General features: G+C 39.4%; 1 protein-coding gene across 6 annotated transcripts; it reads left to right on the forward strand.

Annotated features, from left to right (window-relative positions):
* Positions 1–2,500: 2,500 nt before the first annotated feature.
* On the forward strand, positions 2,501–19,471 carry LOC103365243 (arfaptin-2-like). 6 transcript variants are annotated; one of them, XM_008292637.1, is made up of 10 exons: positions 2,501–2,815; positions 6,191–6,301; positions 9,891–9,947; positions 11,546–11,654; positions 12,664–12,720; positions 14,162–14,277; positions 14,481–14,702; positions 14,837–14,994; positions 16,047–16,221; positions 16,310–19,471. In XM_008292637.1, the coding sequence occupies exons 2-10, from the start codon at positions 6,203–6,205 to the stop codon at positions 16,463–16,465; spliced, it is 1,149 nt and encodes a 382-aa protein (XP_008290859.1). In that variant the 5' UTR covers positions 2,501–2,815; positions 6,191–6,202; the 3' UTR covers positions 16,466–19,471. The 6 variants fall into 6 exon arrangements, with proteins under 6 accessions (XP_008290859.1, XP_008290860.1, XP_008290861.1 ...); XM_008292638.1 differs by having other exon boundaries at positions 9,891–9,923; XM_008292639.1 differs by lacking the exon at positions 12,664–12,720.
* The last annotated feature ends 285 nt before the right edge of the window (positions 19,472–19,756 follow it).

The raw sequence follows: 19,756 nt of genomic DNA on the forward strand, positions 1-19,756 counted from the left end.
TCTTATGTGAGGTGGGGACAGTATGGGTCTTTCCTGTTACAACATGCAACATATTAAATGTGTAACAGTGACTGAAGGCATTGGAGCATTTTACACATACTTTAGATAAAGCAAAACTATTAAACTAATAACCAATGAAACAGTCTTTTTACATGCCTAGATAGTAAAACTGGATACAGATGGTACTGAACTCCGCTGTGCTTTTAGGCCCTGTGCACCGGCCTCCAGTATGTTGTAGAATTGATTATAAAGCTTGTTTGATTACTTACAAGGCATTACATGGTTGGGTGCTGCAGTATATTTCTTATCTTTTATCTTAATACAACCCCGTTAGCACTCTGAGATCTGACGACAGAGGCTTTCTATCGTTTTTGAAACTTTCGATTGAAGACTAAAGGTGGCAGAGCTGGAATGACTTGACTGAAGGAAGAAAGTAGGCTGCTTCTTTATAAATTGAAGCTTGAAACATACTTTTTTGTTCTACCTTCCATTCTTGTATCTGAACCTAGTTGCTGTTCTGTTTATAGGGTTTGCCGTTTTGAATTGACTGTGGCTAGTTTCATGTTTTATTTTCTTTTTTGTGTGTTTAGGTCATTTTTTGGTATTATTTGTATTTATTTATTTGTGTGTATGTTTTGGGGTTTGCCATTTCTAATTTAAATTTGATTTGTTTAGCAGTTCTCTTTTAGGCATATTTATATTTGATGTGTGTTTTACATGATCTCAACTTGCTACGTGAAGCACCTTATAATTTTGCTTTGATGAGTGCTATACAAATTAAGATATTATGATGATTATTATTATTAGCATATCATTTGAATTAATATTTTAATTATGCTATATCTGTGACCAAGCTTTTTTGCATACATACATAAATTTAAATTACATTTTAATTTTATTTTTTATTTTATAAACCTCTCACAGACAAGGAAACTTGCCATATTGCTCAAACCACCCCTGAGGAGGTTCTATCATCTCTTTTTTCTGCATACACATTGTTAAATATCATTGGTCTCTTATGCAGTGGTGTGCTGGGGAGGGGGGTACTCTGAGCCTGATAAGAGCAGACTGAACAGACTGAAAAAAGAGCCAGCTCAGTCTGTGTCTGCCCCCTGGACTCCGTTGAGGTGGTGGGAGAGAGGAGGGCACTGGCCAAATTGTCTGATATCATAGGAAACACCTCCCACCCTCTGCATCAGACTGTGAACTCCTTCAGCAGTGCGTTCAGCGACAGACTGTTACACCCAAAGTGTAAGAAAGAACGTTTTCACAGGTCCTTCATCCCAACATCAGTCAGACTTTACAATGCTGCATTGTAAACTCCACGGGCACCTCTGTTACTGCTGCACTTTTTTTTCCACCAACAAACTCATTTGACTATGTGCAGTAACTGTTTACTACCTCATCTTGTGTTTAAAGTCTTCCTAAAATAAATAAATAAATAAATCTTCTGTATATAATGTTTTTTCCTCTTGAAATTTTTGCACTGTGTTTATCTGTTTCTTTTTCCTACAATTTGCACTGGGTGTTTCTACATTATTCTTGCATTGACTGTACACTTTTTTCTATTGGAGCTAATGCAACGGTGAACTTTCCCCACTGTGGGATCAATAAAGGTTATCGTTATCTTTATAAAATGCCAGATTAGCTGGATGTAATTCAGTGTGTGAGTCCAGAGATTTCTCATAGAGGCATGACAACACTGTGTTTCATTCACATTGTATTTAGATCTAACAGTTTAGGAAACTCGTTTCAGACAACCTGTTTCTGTACATACCAGTGGTAAGATGCTGTACAGGTCATGGGGTCCCAATCATATGATCTAGGTGAATTTACATTTACAGCCGCAGGGGGCAGGATTTCCAAGACTAAAGGAGTTTTGCATTCAACCTTTGCATTCACAGAGGACACAAGCTCCGGCATTTCTAGAAGCACAATTAGAAGAACACGCAAAACAAACACTTCTACGAGTTAATGATCAGCCGGCAGCAGAAACCTACACACACCACCTGCAAGATGCTGCCAAAGATGGGTGGCAGCCGACACGACATGAAAACTAAGAGCTCTCACTCCGCTCAACTTTCCACACACAATTCTTAAACGCGATATCTGTAGTCAGTCGATTATTGTATCAGCACATTTCATTCACTCTGACAAGAATGAAGGCAGCTTGTAGGCACAATATTAATTATTTAAAGCTTCCGTGGAAACTGATTGATAATGTTTATAGTATTTTTCACTTTTAGTTTTTTGGATTTTAAAGACTAATTTAATTAGGCTACTTGGAAACAGTTATTAGGGAACGTGTTCATTGTATTAGCTGCTACATCATAAATATGTCTAGTATTGTACGTTTTAGAAAACTATGAAATTCCTAAAAAAAAAAAATAAAAAAAATACTTGTTATAAGCAGCTTGACAGTGAATGTCAGCACCACCTAACGGGTGAGTCATCTTCACATCACACACGATCTTTGTGTCGGAGCGCGTCTGCAAAATGAATTCCATGGTGGCGTCAGTTCCGTAAAGCGTTCCTGCTGCCTTCATTAAACAGAAGATACGGGATTATTTACGAAGAGTCCGAAGACCAACGCAGCTAGAACAACACTTTACCCAGCTATGTCACTGATATATTGCTAAACAGGAGCACGGCATTGTTTCTGAAGGGCAGTTTTTTCCTCGGACTGACAAAAGACCCAGCAGTCTCCTCTAAGCCGCGCGTGAACTGGGATGCACTGCCGTTAGCCTGTTATTAGCTTTCGCATTAGCTTCCTGAACAGCTCCTCTTTTTTTTTAACGACGGGACCAAGCACACCGTAAGTCAAACCGCCTAAAAACGATGATATATTGTATTTTAATTGTGTTTTTGAGATGTATTGTTACTACAGCTGTTAAGCAGCCCTCTCTGCCCACTGGGCTGCCTGATTTGTTTACTGTTTTAACCAGCTTCTCCCTAACAGCTGCATGTCTCCACTGGATTCAGGCCCTTTTCTAGAGAGCAAATTCTCCTCCAGGCTTCATCGCTGTTTTATGTAATTTGCACATTCTCATTAAACGGCGGCTGCGACCTGTTAGTTTTGAGGTTTGAATAAAGCCCCCCCTGTGTTGGACGGAGCTCACCGGAGGCCTGCTGCCTGCCCGAGTGAGATAACAGTACACCTGTGCCGGTGCACCTGTCAGGGCTCCCAGTAGCTTATAGGCTGGTGTGAGGAGATGTGAAAGCCTGCAGCCTGCTCTCCACTCGCTCACTTTGTGTTTGTCAGAAGTTAAATTGATCCTGATTTTTTTTTTTCTTTTTAAAGTTTGAAATTGATTTCAAGTCACCTATAACAAACTATCAACTTAATAAAGTTATTGTATGTCAGGAATGATAAGAATAATAAAGTTCCTTCCCTCAGATGTAGCACATGTAGCACTCCAAATACAGGTTTGGGAGCTGCACATTCCTTATAATTAACAATCAGTAACTAATGTTTGAGTTTCGCCTGGCTTAAGTGACTTGACTGAGAAACAAAACATTGTGGACACTTATTGAAGGCTGCATACTGTACCTAGGCCGATGCTTTTTTAGTCAAAGCACCAATTTGATCGGCTTGTCTGAAAACCTCGTGTTGAAGTTAGCTACTGATTCAGCACTTAATGTGGTCTACATGGGCAGAAAACTCTGTCAGATCCTCTTTTCTTTGCACTTCACCAACAGAATAAAGTTTTTGCAAATTAGAGATTGTGCTGTAGCAAAATCTCTAACCTTTTGGCACAGTCTTCCCCAGAACCCGATCCAAAGTGGTTTTACATCTGAACCTAGTTTTATGTGGTCTACATGCAACAAAAACAACACGGATATATCCCTTTTTTGTCTATTAAAGAATCTTAACCCTGTAGGACAATCTAGTTCAGATTTGTCTAAGTATAGTCATTTTAGATCTGGAACAGTTTTTATGTGGTCCAGATGCTGGAAAAGTAGCAACGTGTACCTTTTTTTTTTGCATTTTCACAAATAGAATAAAGCTTTCATTATTCACAAAATAGTTCTCTAAAGAATCTTTAGCCTCTCCAGGACAATTTAGTCAAGATTGACCCACCTTAAGTATATACTGGGTTTAAATCTGTCTATTGAGGCCTAGATGCCAAAAAAAGGGTAGTTAAAGCTCTCTTTTTTTGCATTTTCACACAGCGTATAAAGGTTGCACAAATTTGAAGGTGAGTTTCATACAGCATTAGGGGTTTATCTAAAATGTATCGTCTTGTTTTGCATCATTACAGTATGGACAAAACAAAGCTGTAAGTCAAGTTTTCCTTAACTTCTCCTTTGCTGAATCTGAGGCTCGTTTCCACGTCGTATGAAGACCTCGAGTCTCTTACAGTATAAATTAGGTATTTAAGTATTAAGCAGTTAAGTAATTATACATTTACAGAATTACAGTGTCATGTGAACGGTTCTATGGGCTTTGTCAATTCGGATTATTCTGACGACTTAATACGAGTCAGACGTTAGAACTTTTTTCATCCGAAATTTCAGTAAGTTGTCTTTATTGTTTGGGCTTCTGTTGGGCAAGAGAAGCACTTCTACAGCTTAAGTCAACAGAAATGTGTCATGCCTCAGGAAATGGACTGGGCATGGCCACATGTGCATTTATAATGGAAAAGCCTGCTTACTGTAGGTGAGGTCAGAGCAAATGTAAACATGCGGTACTTGTACCTGCCTTCAAACAACATTTGTAATATTGCAAAGAATCCAACTGCTGTAAACCTGCAGTGTTGCTACTTAGTATAGTGTAGTTGTTTGGATTTTTACCTTGGTTTACCAAAAATAACACATTATAGTAATACTTATTAATCATATGCTGCACATTCCTGTCAATCCTGCCAGGATACACATCAGATTAGGTTAAATGTATAACATATAGGAGTCATGTATAATAATTATCTATTATCAGAAATGATCAATTACAATAGGATATTCTTGATTACAGCATGACTCTTCTGTGGATAAGTTAATTGAGCCTTTAATGTCATTAGTCAGAGGCAAGAAGTAAAGCACTACTTTATCACAAATGCTTTTATTTATTTTATCTGCCAGACTCCCTTCTGCACAGTTTTGCTTCCCACAAGGGATGAAGTGGTCCTTAGACATAAGACGATAATTTAAACTTGTGTGTAAACAGCAGATCAGGGGTCCGACTATTAATCAGTTGCCTGTGATTCTTTGATTCATCTTCCACAACCACATAGCCGCACCATCAGGCTAATTTTTTAGTTGCAACTGATTGTTCTCCATCTGTAATTATCTCATTAATCATACTCTACTTAAAATTACAGCTTCAAAGCCTTCCGTTATTGTCCTAAAGAACAAGAAAAGCAACAAACTACCCCAAATAATCTGTAATGATTCAGCAGCTGTATTGTAGGTTTTTTTTATGTCCTTCTTTGCATACTGGAGGTTATCCAGGTGTGACTTTGACCTGTTTAATTGCCATCCTGCTCTGCACCGATAACCACGATAAGCATCTTTCACATTCGTTAGGCATTCAGATTAGGCTTAGTTTTGCACCATCATCTGAGGCCTTGTCAGGTGCACACACAAGCACCACACAGTGCACCCAAACCCCTCATTAGTGTTTACAGGAGTGAATTCATTAAGCTCAGAATTCATTACTCCTGCCCAAGTCAAAAATAGGTGCTGTGCTACTGCTTGACCAGCATTTTTTATTTTTTTTTTGCAAATGTTATTTTGCCTGCGTGTGTGTACTCGAATGTGGGATGTGTAAGAGGCCAAATCAGTTTGACCTTTTTAGAGTTTTGCTGTCTCTCCGTAGTTGGGGTTTCTAGGGAGTGGGCGCTGGAAACATAGAGTCCTGTCACTGAGCCCCAGAGCAGAGTGGGCACTTGAGCAAGACAGCTCATTGTAGTGGCGGCTCCCGTGTGCCGGGCTTTCATAGGTGTGTTGTTTTTATCCTGAGCGGCAGCCTTGCTCTTTGAACATCACCTCCTCGCTTGTTTGTGATAATTATATTCCCATCTGCCTAATGATTTAGCTGTTTTGACTACGCTCTTTGGTCTCTCCCCTTTCAAAGCAGCATTTAGGCCTCATTGTTTTTCCATCTCTGCCTTTTCCACTTTATTTACACACAGTAGTTTGCAGTTTCCACAGTTTATCTCTCTCTCTTTTTTGTGTGTTTTTGGTCCTACAGACAGAGTGCATTATGACAGACAGCATTATGAGTAAAGCTGCCACAATGGAGATTCCTATCAACAGTAATGGAGACACAGGGACACTACCAGAAGATGACAGCCTTGAACAGGTGGGTCACAGCTACTGTATCAGTTGACAGTCTACTGTGTGAACATTTTGAGACCACCCAGTGTAGTTGTTGTTTTGCCTATTTAAAGCTGTTACACAAGGAACAAATGCACAGATTGTTAGTGCTTATGTACTTGCAGTCTGAAGCCAACAAAACATAATTTGCATTCTCAAAGCCTCAGTGCAGCAAACAGAAGAGAGTACATAGGATACAGAGTGTTAAATTTGTATTCGTTTACCTTTTCTTTTCTTTTTTTCTTTAAACTTTGAATGAAAAGCCCTCTTACTGAATCCTTTGCTAGGCCTTCGAGTACCTTTTTGCTATTGCTTTAAATTGTTCTTACAGAAGTGATGATGGGATTTTTTTTTTTAGTCTGGAAAAAAATGTGTTTAGTTTTATTCAGCTAGAAATTAATAATTTATGAGAATTTGGTATTTATCAGTGTTTTTGTAAGTGTATGGTTGCATTTTGACTTTCATATCATTAATCAGGCACAGAGATGTTTTTGTACCTTAGTTTTCTCTGAAGGCGATTTTAATTATAGCTTTGATTTTGATGCTTTCAGTGATACGGTACTATTCCTCAGATTTATATCATTCACATTATTTACATGGTATTACTGTTACTTTTACAGTAGGACAAAAACGTGCTTTTAGTTTTTTATAGATGCTAAAACTGTAGTATGTACCTTTGTGCCTTGCTTCCACACTACTCTGGAGCTTTAAGACCCTTAAAACTGAGACTTTTGGAGATGCTGCTGACCCTGTTTAAGTTTGAAAACTGTTAGTGCTGTAGTTTGGACGGCTAGAACTGGAGTCTTTAGGAAGCGATACCGCTGACACTCATGGTCACTTTTGTCCCTGTCCCTGATTCATCACACTGTTATTATTTGACTGTTTTCCAGAAGAAAGCTAAGACACCTGCCTCGACTACCAATGGTTAATTCAACGCGGACAACAAGTTTCAGGCACTACTTCCCCCTTTATGTCTGATAGCAGCTGTTGCGCAGTTAAAGAAATCTCTGGTCTTACTTTTCGCTGTTGCTGTCCCTTCTCAGGAATATTTTCTTCAACTTAGCAAACAACCTTTGTGCATCATGTTTGCATTGGCACCTGTGTGCCCAGTATGGGTTAATGATCATCTGATAAGTATTTTAGTAAGAGCCTAAGCCCAATCGTTTTACGTGTGCTATCACACAGTTGTCATAAAAAGAGAGCACATAGGTGACAGGAGACTAGGGATGCAATTTTTAAATAATTTTCCTAACAACGTGCAGCATTGTTAACCAAAAAATGAATTGAACACAAACTCGGACAGTTGCCATTTTCAACAGACACAATGCAACCAGGTACTACAACTAATCTGTAATACCTGTATTATTGAGGAAATGGTATTGGATCCACAGATACAAAATATTTAGTGATTTGGTTCAGGCGAAAATAAGTTTATCAGAACATCCCTAATGTAAATGGAGCACATCAGTTTCTGTATATGTAGTAAAGCAGTGTTCAGATCTTACTGTGGGAAGTTAAATAGTCTTTGCTGCTGTATTATTGCATTATATTTTGTTTGTGATACGATCCTTTTGTTTCTTAGCTTGCTTAGCTACAACTGCAGGTAGCAACTCTACTGGGAAATCAGGTGTTGGTGTCCATCTGTCTTTTCAGGAACCAGTTGTTCCCACTAGCAGCTCCACTAACAAGCATCAACCTTTGTAGATAGACTGTTAGACAGTGGTGCATTGGATTAGCCTGACCACTAGATATCAAACTGAAATGCTAGATTCACAGATATTGCTCTCCATGTGGGGGCAACTACAACATGAATAAGCACTATAATTTTATTCCACTCATTTTTGGTGTGTTTGATTCAGTTAGAATAAAATGGCAGAGGAGATTCAGGTGTAATTTGGAACAGGTTGTTCCATTTTCCTGCATCTTAGGGCACACCTTGTTGTACAAACAGACTGAAGATCCTGGAGGAAGCACTAGCAGTTAATTGTGTTATTTGCTCACCAAACTATGTGCGTGTGGATCAACTAGTTAAAGACGATCCTTCCTTCTCAGCAAAGCCTGCTCAGTGGATCGACAATTTGGCGTGGCTACATCAGTTTAATGTGTTTATGTATGAGAAGTGTTCAGCTGCAATGTTTAGTTCTGGATATTAACCAGTTGTCATAGCAACTGTGCAATTAATCTGAAACTGGCGGCGCTTTGTCCTTGGGTGAAAGCCCTCTGAAATCCGATTGATATCTGATGTGCGACACTTGATTTAAAGCTGTCGCAGTCAGTGTTGCTCGTGCACGTAGAGATGAAGATTGGCAGGTTAAGGGAAAGCAGAAGTCTGGTTTCAGATCTCGTAGCATTGGGCTTGTGTCAGAACAGGGATGGTGACTGGCAGCTTGACAGTGACAGAGACAGGATTGACTGCCAACAGCATCCTGGCAAAAGCATCAGATGCATCGCAGTGGCTCAGTGGTGTCTCTACTCAGACAACAGCATTAGAAGATGCTGATACTGTTTATACACAATTTCTCAGGGGTGATTATTTGTGCTAATAGATAAATATAAAATGCACTGTATATCCCAGACGGTTTGTGGCATTTTACAGCAGAGCCTCTGTCCTCCATCGTGTATCTATTGTCCCATAGCATGACTTGCTGTAGTATCCTTCATCTCGGGGAACAGACACTGTGTATACAAAGTGTCCAGGGAGGGTTCAGTATCTGCGTCAGCTTTCTCCCACATTGAACAGATGCCACAACACGAGGCAGATCTCTAAAGTCAAGAGATACACTGACTAGATGAAGGAGGAAATGTAGTCAAAACAGATTTGGCCTTTTTATTCAAAATGTTTTTCGGCTGTTGGTTTAGTGTCTGGTCGGTTAAAATATCCATCTTTGCAAGAAAGAATGTTGAATATGGTCATGTTGACTACAGAAATTGGCACTTTTGCTATGTTAATTCCATTTGTTGCTCTCAACCTGACCCCATATTAATTGCTAAAAAAGCAAATGTTCTTCTCTGGCAGTCAAGATGTGCTACCTGGAGTTTGGGCTCTCATTATTGGATATTTGTGCATGTTTGTGTGTGTACACAGTTCCCTCTTGATTTGTTTTCCCTTAATGTTGATGTCACTTTTTCTGTCTTTAGATGTCTTGTAAATAAATATCACTTTTTTTTTTTTTTTTAGTGTTGTTTTAAAATCTGTATTTTCTTTATCCAGACAGTGACAGCCAATAATAACATGGCAAATCTGTGGCAACATATGGGAGATGGAAAGCAAAAAAAAAAGATTTTCACCCAGTGGACTAGATGATCCACTTGAGCTTTTAACATTTCCCAGCCAAATGACAAACCCTGACCTGCTGTGATATCAGTCATCACCGCTCTCCATCCTGCATCACTGCTGTCTGTGGACACATACGATGATTTTTCTGGCATTTCTTTTACGTCGTTCTATTGTGTTTCATGATTTCAGTCATGGATTTTTCTTTTTGTCTCCTTTCCTTTTCTGTTTGTTTCTTTTTCTGTTGTTGTTCTTGTTGTGTTTGTCAATCCTCCTCCTNCCCTCCTCCATCTCTGTGCAGGCTGCAAAACTGCAGTGGAGCTTAGATGAGAAGGTAGGGAGCTCCAGAGGCACCAGGGTGAGCAGGCCATTTGTGCATTTGCGTGTGTGTTGTTGTTGGTGTGCAGTGCTGCTCAGTGGTTTGACTTTAAGGGGCATTAAATTGCCTCGCATCGCTACGTTGGTTTGTCTCACAAAATGTCAGATATTTCATTGTTATGGCAAACCACTGTGCAGCTTAAATTGTGCAGCCTGTTAACCTTACTCCCACTAACTGTAGCTAGAAGTCTCTCAAACATGACATGTTTTGAGAGATATCCCTCAAATTGAGTTGGAATTGAGTACAAATAGCTTAAAACTCACACTTAGAACCTAACAATTCCATTTCATTATTAGATTCAACTAGTGTGTGCTTATTTGAGTCAACTAAAGTAGCCTAGATTCTGTGTGTTTGTGTGTGTGTGCACTTTGGTGATGGGTGGGTGTGATTCCTTAATCTTTTAGCGGGTGTTGGTTGACAAATGGATGACATACTAATTATCATCATTTCATGCTAATGCTGTGCTGCTGATGTGAATTTGCTTCACTTGTGTTTTGATGTGTCAGTTGATGTTTTAGTTAACAAAAAGGGAGTGCGGTTGTGTTCTGGCAAGAAAGTCAGAGTGACTCCACTGTAACATTAAGGTTTGTATCGACAGCTAGGCGATGCCCCGGAGCCGAGGCTTGATACGTTTGACCTCTGACAGCACAAACCACAGCAGTTGTATTTTTACTTCCTTTTGATCGTACCAAACATGCTGTTTGTGTTTGTTTACAGAAAGGAAATGGCGACTTCCGTCTCAATGCATTCTTCTTTTGTAGATTTATAATCATGCGCACAGTATAGTCTCAGTTTGAGATTTCAGAAAGTGTATTCCTCCGTTACATTTCCTCACCGGTGTAACTCATAGTTAAGTCACTGTTGTAGTGTTTGTAGCAACTGAACTGAGAGGCTTGCCCAAAGGCATATGTAAAATGTAAACTTGTTTGTTGTAGGTAGAAAAATTTTATATTGTTTGTGAAAGAAAGAAATCTGTTTAAGCCAGATTTTTCTTTCTCATAATCCTTCTTGTTTTTCTTCACTAGCTGACACTTGAACAGGAAGGAAAACAAAAGAAAACAATGAGTTAAATTAAGGAAAACAAACAAGAGGGATTGCGTGGCTTGTCACACAGTTCCCCTCATGACCCAAAGCTTCAACGAAGCCTGTGATGATGATTATTTTGGATGGAGAAACGGTTTATGTGGGCGTTTTCTGCTGCATAGATCATTGAAGTCACTGCCTGGGTTAGACTGGAAGTCTGTCACAGCTGCGTATCGACGTCCTCTTGTGTACTTTCAACAGCATCTTGGCAGGAGACATGGCTCAGTTGGGTTAATTATTAACAGGCACTTTTAGTCGTATGTTTTCTGTCATTCACACACTTCAGTTCTCCCTGTTAACTTCCTAACCTTGCTAACATAGTGGTGTTTGTCGCACTCTAGTTAATAGGCTTTTAACCTACATTGTCCACTGTCTGAATTTAACACTGAAGTCATAATCTCCTGTCTACATATCCCCACCCCAACCCACCAAAACCCTCTATCCCTGCCTTTGTTGTTTTTGTTCTTTTTTTATATTATTTGCCCACTTTGCAGGACCTACAGCAGGTGATGGTATCGGGTCCCAATCTCAATGAGACTAGCATTGTGTCTGGGGGCTATGGAGGAACAGCGGAGGGTATTATCCCCACAAGTTCAATCAAAGGTACCGTCCTGCTTCACTGTTTTTCTTTCTCACTCACTCACTCACTCACTCACTCCATATTTGTGAGATTTTCTGTTCTTTATGCAGACATGGGACGAAAGACAAACTACAATACATGTCTACAGTGTAGATGTTTATGAGAAAACCATCCATTTTCTTACTTCATTTTTTTAACCTCTTTACCTTTTACATCTTGTTAACACCGCGGGTCGTGTTCTCGAGTTTTCGGTCAGATTCACCCCTCACTGATGGCCAAATGTCAAACTCCAGGCTTACAAACGGTAGTCCACAAACCAATGTGTGAAATCACTGTCACTCCATCTAGTCTATGATTAGTCAGTCATCTACCAATGAATATGGCTACGACAACAGCTTGATGTGAATACATGCAGTCGCCTCATTTATTTCATTGGATGACACAGAGAGCTCCAGCATGAAAACACAGGCTTTTGCAGCAAACAACTGAATCCTGGCTCAACTTTTCCTGGTCTGCAGAGGTCAAATTCTTTGTAAATTGCCTTTATGATTGCATCCCTAATTCTAAACTGCTCTCCTGTGTTTGGTGTTGGATGATTCCCTGAAACACAGATATGTTACTAAAACTGTTCTTTCCATCCATCAACACTGGTGTAAACACAAGGGTATGCTTCAGAAAAATGGCACTGCTCATGATTGTAAATTTTGAGATGTACTAGCACTACTGAGAGACATTTTCACTGTCAAACACATAATTGTTTGTCAATGTCAATCATTGGTCTGAAGACATATCATGTCAAGTATTACAGGCCTCTTCTGTCAAACAATGGTACTAAGAGTTCATCATAATGTTGCCACATTGGCAGAAAATGTTGCAGTTTCATAATGAATGATAAATAGATCTACTACACTGTATCCAGGAGTTTTTACATATTATATGTGCCACTGAGTCACAGTTTCAGAAGGGAATAACAATACTCTCTTTATTTGATACTAATGTTTCTGTGTATTTGTCCCACTCTGTCTCTCTCAGGCCCTGCTGTGCACTACAATGCAGAGTTTAACAAAAGGATTCCAGTTACAGGATTAGGTGGCTTAGACCTAATTGTTAATAATAATGGAGAGCTTATTTCCCAAATGTGATAGGATCTCTTTTTTTTGGTGGGGAAAGGAGATGTAGATGTTTTTTTTTGTTAACTGCAATAAACATAATGTGATTGGGATTTACTTTGTTTTTGGCCATTCTCACATTAAGCATATCTCATTTCGGAAAGATGCTCTCTATACAGAGTGTGTCGGTTTTTTTTAGATGGCTGGGAATCTGCTTCTCTTCCTTTTCATCACATTTTCTCTTTTTCAGCGGAGAGTACTGTGGGCAGTACACTTAATTCTGCCTGCTGCTATCTTTCTTGGATATATTGTGGGTTTTTTTCCCAGTCACTGTGTTCCCTTTACAAAGTTCCACTGCTTTCTGGTTGCTTCCATGTGGGATCTAATCCTTTAATGGGTCTACACTTTTTGCGTTTTTCATGAAGCTGCTCACTAAACAGATTTCTGGTTTATCACAATGTGTGTTTGTATAAAGACTTTGGCGATAAAAGTAAGATATTAGAATAGCTTTAGCAGTGTTTTTATAGTCTCACACTATTTAGCACTGTTGCATTTCAAACTGTCCTCATCATCATCTTCGCTCATTTGTCTGCATTGTTCACTGATTGTCATGCACTAAATGGTCTCTTTTCATCTTTGTACTTGCCTATCTTTGTCCTCCACCTTCTTTTCACAATTCCCTCCTACATATCTGTTTCTTGTCTTTCTTTTCTCCTTTTGTCGTTTTATTTTGCTGTCTTTTCTGCATCTCCCTGCTTTTTCCCACATCTCCCTCCTACGTTATTCCATTTTTGGCACGCTTATTCAACTTCAATAATTCACCTTAAATATCCAACTATCATTTAAAATCCCCATCCTGAACGTTTCCATAATTTTACAAAATACATTCTATGTAAACCCCCTTTCCTGCACCCTATTCATGCTTCCCCAAAATCATTCCTTCATCCAAACCCTCCCTTACCGACCACTCATTCACTGTCACAGACCTGCGTATGAAGGCCAGGCGAAGTAGCGCTCCCTCAAGCAGTTCTTCCATCTGCCACATAGCAAGTCAATCACATTACCACAAAGGTACTGGGAAGGGGGAAAACAAGGGTGAAGTTGACAGCCTCTGCATAGATTTGTCACATTTTATCCATTTTACAAGTAAAAATATACCAATTTTTTCATCTTTCATCACAACCCCTATAAAGACAGATGCCCACAATATCAAATATCCATATATCAATATCTAAGCCATGACTTAGAGGATAACGGTGAGATATGAGAAACCAGTTTTGTCTTACGTCAAAGCCAGACATTTTACATACATTGTAATAAACATTTGTGGTTGGTCTAATAGTAGCTGGGGTTAGTCCTATTCTTCCTAAAGTGTTGCTTGTGGTTGTTTACCATGTCTACATTTGGTTCTTATGTTCTAGGTTCCAACATGCACCACAGCAGCAGCAGCTCTTCTATGACAGCAGAAGAATCGACCCGCGGCGTAGCCGTGGAAAAGCTAGAAACAGTGAGGAAATGGGGTCTCAACACTTACAAGGTATGTCAGGTTCCGTGCTGTTGACTAATGAGTAAAACTGTGGCTAAATAATCGCTTCATGATAAATAACCACTTGGTCATTATTATTTTCTTTGCTTTTATTCTCACCATGATAGCCCTTCCCTGTATCCATATGAAGAATGATACTTTTACAGGGAGGAGCTGTATTAACAATGTCTGTGGGCCTTCTCTCATTGTTTTAGTGCACAAAGCAAATGATCTCCGAGCGTTTTGGTCGAGGATCCCGGACTGTGGATCTGGAGCTCGAGGCTCAGATTGAGGTGCTGAGAGACACTAAAAGGAAATATGAGAATGTGCTGCGATTGGCCAGAGCGCTGACCAACCACTTCTACAACATGGTGCAGACGCAGCATGCGCTGGGCGACACCTTTGCTGACCTCAGTCAGAAATCTCCAGAGCTACGAGTGAGACATTAAAATTTATTCATGAAACATTTCTGTTGCTTTATTTTAACTGTTTCTTGCTTAGTTGGTGAGCTACATTAAAGTCTATGTGTGCTGGGTTTATTCTGACATTTAAAAGCTGTTCTTCTTTACAGGATGAGTTTGGCTACAATGCAGAGACTCAGAAGCTGCTGTGTAAGAACGGGGAGACTTTACTTGGTGCCATTAACTTCTTCGTGTCCAGCATCAACACATTAGTCAACAAGACTATGGAGGACACCCTGATGACTATCAAGATGTATGAGAATGCAAGGTCAGCACATAAATTATTCTTATCTGAAAGACTGAGCAATGCATCAGATGACTATCTGAGAGCACTATGACAAAGTACAAATGGCAGATTGTAGTGAACTTGCAGACACTTTGTACCTGAATTTAAACTTTGTAGAAGAGATTTATAGTAAATATTAGCTCATTGTTTAGGTGTACAGCCAAAAACTTTAGCATTCTTATTCACTCTCATTGTTCTTAATTTTGTTTTTTATTGCATCAGGCAGCTGTTTTCAGTGCTGGTGAACACGGTGGCACATTTAACAGTAAAGAGCTGAATATTTACCTTTGGAGACCAAAAGCTGAGCTAAAAGTGAGACAGTATTAGACTTCATTTATCAGAGGCCAGAAGCGCTTTTTTTCCTGAATGAATGCTATACCTCCTAATTGCTGGATGTATAAATGAGCAGGAGCCACATAAAGATCAAATATGATGATGATGATGATGATGATGATGATGATGATGATGATGACGACGATGATGCCAGTGCCGTGTTCACAGCTTGTTTCCACTGCCCCCAAGTGGCCAAAAAGATCACTTTTTTTCCCCCCAAATTATTTGATATTATTTCATATATCTCATAAAAACTAATCTTCTTAAACAGGTAGCTAAGGGTTGTATTTTTATTGCAAGAAACAGACAGATGGTGTTTAAGGAGGATTAATGCTCTGTCCAAACTGCATGTCGCATTATATCTAAAACCTCATCCACCAACAGCTTTGGGACTTTGGCTAGGATGTCAGAGTCGCGCATTTGCTCTGTTTTTCTGAAACCAACAATCTGGCATTCACGCAGTTAAAAATGACTGCTGACATCGTCCCCACACAGACCAAGTAAATGGACTCCATTTGTTGCTTTGAAAGACAAAACAATTTAAAGAAAAAAATGTAGGGTTTTGATGACAACAACAAATCTTTCTCCCTCAGAGTTCCTTCCTTTCACAACATTGAAAATCATAATTCTGCCTTGAGCTTTGAATTGTCATCTTTTTCTTAAGTTTTTCTATCTTCTCCTTTTCTTTTGTGTGTGCTCAGACTGGAGTTTGATGCCTACCGGGCAGACCTTGAGGAACTGAGTATGGGTCCAAGGGATGCCGTAACCATGGCCCGTATTGATGCTGCTCAGCAACAGTACCAAGTCCATAAGGAAAAGTATGAACGTCTTCGCTCAGACGTTACCATTAAACTGAAGTTTCTGGAGGAGAATAAGGTTTGAGATTTGCATCATAATCATGCTTCTAAATGTCTCCGTCTAGGCATAAACCTAATTCCTGAACTCCCCTGTGTCTGTCTCTCAGGTGAAGGTGATGCATAAGCAGCTCCTCCTCTTCCATAATGCCATCTCGGCGTACTTTGCTGGCAATCAGCAGCAGCTGGAGCAAACACTGAAGCAGTTCAACATAAAGTTGAGGCCCCCAGGGGCCGACAAGCCCTCCTGGTTAGAGGAGCAATGAGAGGCCCTGCTGATCCTCCTTCAACCACCTCCACCTGTTACCTGTTGAAACCCCCAACTTACAGAGGACCACTAGAGAAAGAAACACATACCGATAAAATGGGCGGATGACGATATGAGATGAGTGTGTGGCTGGATGACTGGACAGATGAGGAAGCATTGGACGATGAATTACAGGGTTTTATTGATGAATGGGCTAAATGCAGCAGGAAACACAGTGGCCAGTTTCATGAACAGTCAGGGGGCCTTTAGTGCCTCTTTTCCCAGCTTCCCCTTTTCCACTTTAACCTCTCTTTGTGCTCTGTTCCCAGAGAAACTGTCCACCTTCTCCCTTTCCCCTCCCCTTGACTTAACCCACTTCTGTCTCAACACTATTTTGTTGTGTGAACTTGCGTTAGCCATGTTTATGGTTATTATTGTACTCCTCAAGTGCTCCCAGTGCTCTGAGTTATACTTCAACCCCACACCATCTTATGTAGTAACAGGGACTGATGGGAAAAAGGAAAATGGTAAAACCATTAAAACACACTCAGATGTAACTAAACACTACTTCCAGACCTTATCACTATCCTAGTGTGCCTCCTTATATTTGAGCTAACGCATTAAATAAATATGTGACCTGCGGGAAGAAAGAGAACTACAGCAACACATCAAGGGGATTTCTATGGTACACTGGAAAGGAATGTCCAGACATTTCAAATCAATGTACATTTCAAATTAAGTACTGTTTCACTTTTGAAATAAATATTATATGATTGTTTGTAGCTTATAAAAACACAATGTTGTGTTTAGCTTTTGATTATTTAACATCTCATCTCTTTATTTTCTTATTGTTCTGCTTCTAGTCAGCTGTACTGTAAATCTTGTGTTTCAGAGTGAAGGACAGTTTACTGTTTAGGCATTATGTGCTGGTGTTTTGGACCAAAGCACCACAGTGCTTGGTCTGTAATTATCAAAAATGTCGCAGGTTTTTCTTGTAACCGGAAAATTCTTTGTCTTCAACTCATATATGCAACAATCATTTAAGGAACACTGCCACGGCTTCCCAAAGTTACACTGGTTCGGGTCTTTACTAATTGTATTTTATTTACCCAAAGAGAACTAACAGAGGACTGATGCTTATCGGATGACCCTTGTGTGTTTACATGGGTTGTTTCAGCCGATTGGTTGGTTATAGGTGGAGTGCGTGATTCTAACCTAGTACGGTGTTTGTCAGATGCATTAAATATGTTCCTGTGGTTTGCTCTGTGTCTTCTGAAAAACACCCAGGGGCAGTGGGAGCGTTAACCGCAGTAAACCCTGGCACATGTTAACTATCTAAAAATGCTATAAAAAAAAAAAACGACCTAAATATCCAGAATCACAGCCTCCACCTTAACACCTCACTGTGTTGTATACCTTTGTAAAGTCTCTGTGTAAGTCAGTTAAGATCCGGCAAATATGACAGAATTCATTTTTAGCTGTTACCAGTCTGTATTGGAAAGGAATTCTTTGTTTACATGATCTATTGAAATGTGTTTCTGTCTTAAGTTTAATTTGTCTTCTTAAAATTAACAAGGACACGTCCTTGAGTCATATCAGTCGTCCTCAAGCAGAAGATATTCGTCTATGGTTACCTTTCTTCACACTGAAGATTACTGTAGCTGTCTAATATTACTCATTTTAATATTTCAGCATAAAATCTTGTAATTTAGTAGTTGGGGAGTATGATAACACTAATGATTTATCTGAAACTTAGTTTAAGTAGTAAACAATCATCCACTGTTGACAATTAAAAGACCGTATCACCCCAAAACATTGACATGGCAGTACATACTTAATGTTTATTTTTTTTGCATCACTCTATTTATTATGCTCAATGTGAGTTAATCTGTTGAAATCAACATATTCTACACTGAAAACTATTCAAATCATGGTTCCGACAATGTGCAAATGACAACATACAAAGATGAAAATATGCCTCAGGCCAACCAAATCTGTTATTGATGAACTCCAAAAGCATTCTTCATAGAACGTTGTTTAATTTCCTAGTGTTCAACCTCTGAAGTCAGATGAAGAAAACCCCGTATAGCGAATGTTTAACCATGCTGCATTTAACTCATGAGAGCCTCTAGTAACAGAAGGGAGCACTCTATGAATTCTCCATCAGTTAATGGTTTAGTCCTCCGGCTTCTTGTCTCCTCTGTATTTGCATGGCAGGCAGCGATCCAAAGTATAGATGGAGATACGTGTGCTTTCACTGACGCTCTCCTCTCGGCCTTCTGTGTGCCGGCTTGCATGGACTGGCGTAATGCCATGCTTATGGTTGTTGGTTTAAATTTTGAAACTGGCTGAAGTAGAATCCAAGATTTGGGTTTAATTTTAATGCTGCAGTCTGAAGGACAGCTGTGAAAAGAAATAGATTTGATTTTTAACGAAAAGCAAATATGAAAATTGATTCTAAAACTCGTGTGACTTGTGTTTTCTGAACTGTATCTCTCAGTGTGTTAAATAGTTGTATTTAGTTTGGCCTGAAAAAGTCATTTAATAAGACCTTGGCCTCAAATGTGGCTAAAATTGCAATTTCACAGGCCAGCTTCTGGTCTGTTTGACCACCACAAAGCAATATTAACAAAATGTGACTCCTCTTTTCCAAACCTGCCCTTTTGAATTTCCCAACCCTAACACCAAAATGAATGGCAATAGGATTTTTAAACTTTTGTTCTATAGTCGTGAAACCTTCAGTAAGCTGGAAAAAAAAGGAGCAACAAGAATTCCAGTCTTTAGATTGTTGCCAAGAGAGAACCAAGATTTATAAAATGAGATATTTTATTTGTGTACAATCACTGTTTTCTAGGCTGAGCTGGTGTATTGTACTGTATGAATGATTGCACATGAGGTATTTATGACGATAAATGAAGTTGTGTCATGGATTGATGTGATACTCTGCCTTCATTCCTCACTCAGACCTGAAAAAGTCCCACCCAATCCCGAGGGAACAAAATTAAAAGTACACATTTTCAAATGCTCTGGCTGTGTTTTGTTCTGTTTGCGATTCCACCTCATTTGTATTGCGCTGCGGCCTGCCGTGCTTTCTGTTGCGTGCAGACGGAGAGGCAACCATCTGGATTCAGTCAAGTAAAACTGTGTAATTAAAATCAAACACAGGCTACCAAGAAATAATATTAATCCACCATCATTTCTCAAATTTCTCTCGTGTAATTAAATTCCTCAGTTTGATTACAGCAAGAACAAAAACACTCTTGCGCATACATTTCTGAATTAGCTTTCTCCTGGCACCAGAAGACCAGCA

The sequence above is a fragment of the Stegastes partitus genome, unplaced genomic scaffold, assembly GCF_000690725.1.
Source record: "Stegastes partitus isolate 25-593 unplaced genomic scaffold, Stegastes_partitus-1.0.2 Scaffold822, whole genome shotgun sequence".
In the NCBI taxonomy this organism is placed as follows: domain Eukaryota; kingdom Metazoa; phylum Chordata; class Actinopteri; family Pomacentridae; genus Stegastes; species Stegastes partitus.

Bases quoted from the DNA above. Each gene is read 5' to 3' on its own strand.
- LOC103365243 (XM_008292637.1), top strand. From the start codon at position 6,203: ATGACAGACAGCATTATGAGTAAAGCTGCCACAATGGAGATTCCTATC. The intron at 9,948-11,545 runs GTGAGCAGGCCA...CCCACTTTGCAG, and splicing joins GGAGCTCCAGAGGCACCAGG to GACCTACAGCAGGTGATGGT. The intron at 11,655-12,663 runs GTACCGTCCTGC...TGTCTCTCTCAG, and splicing joins CCCCACAAGTTCAATCAAAG to GCCCTGCTGTGCACTACAAT.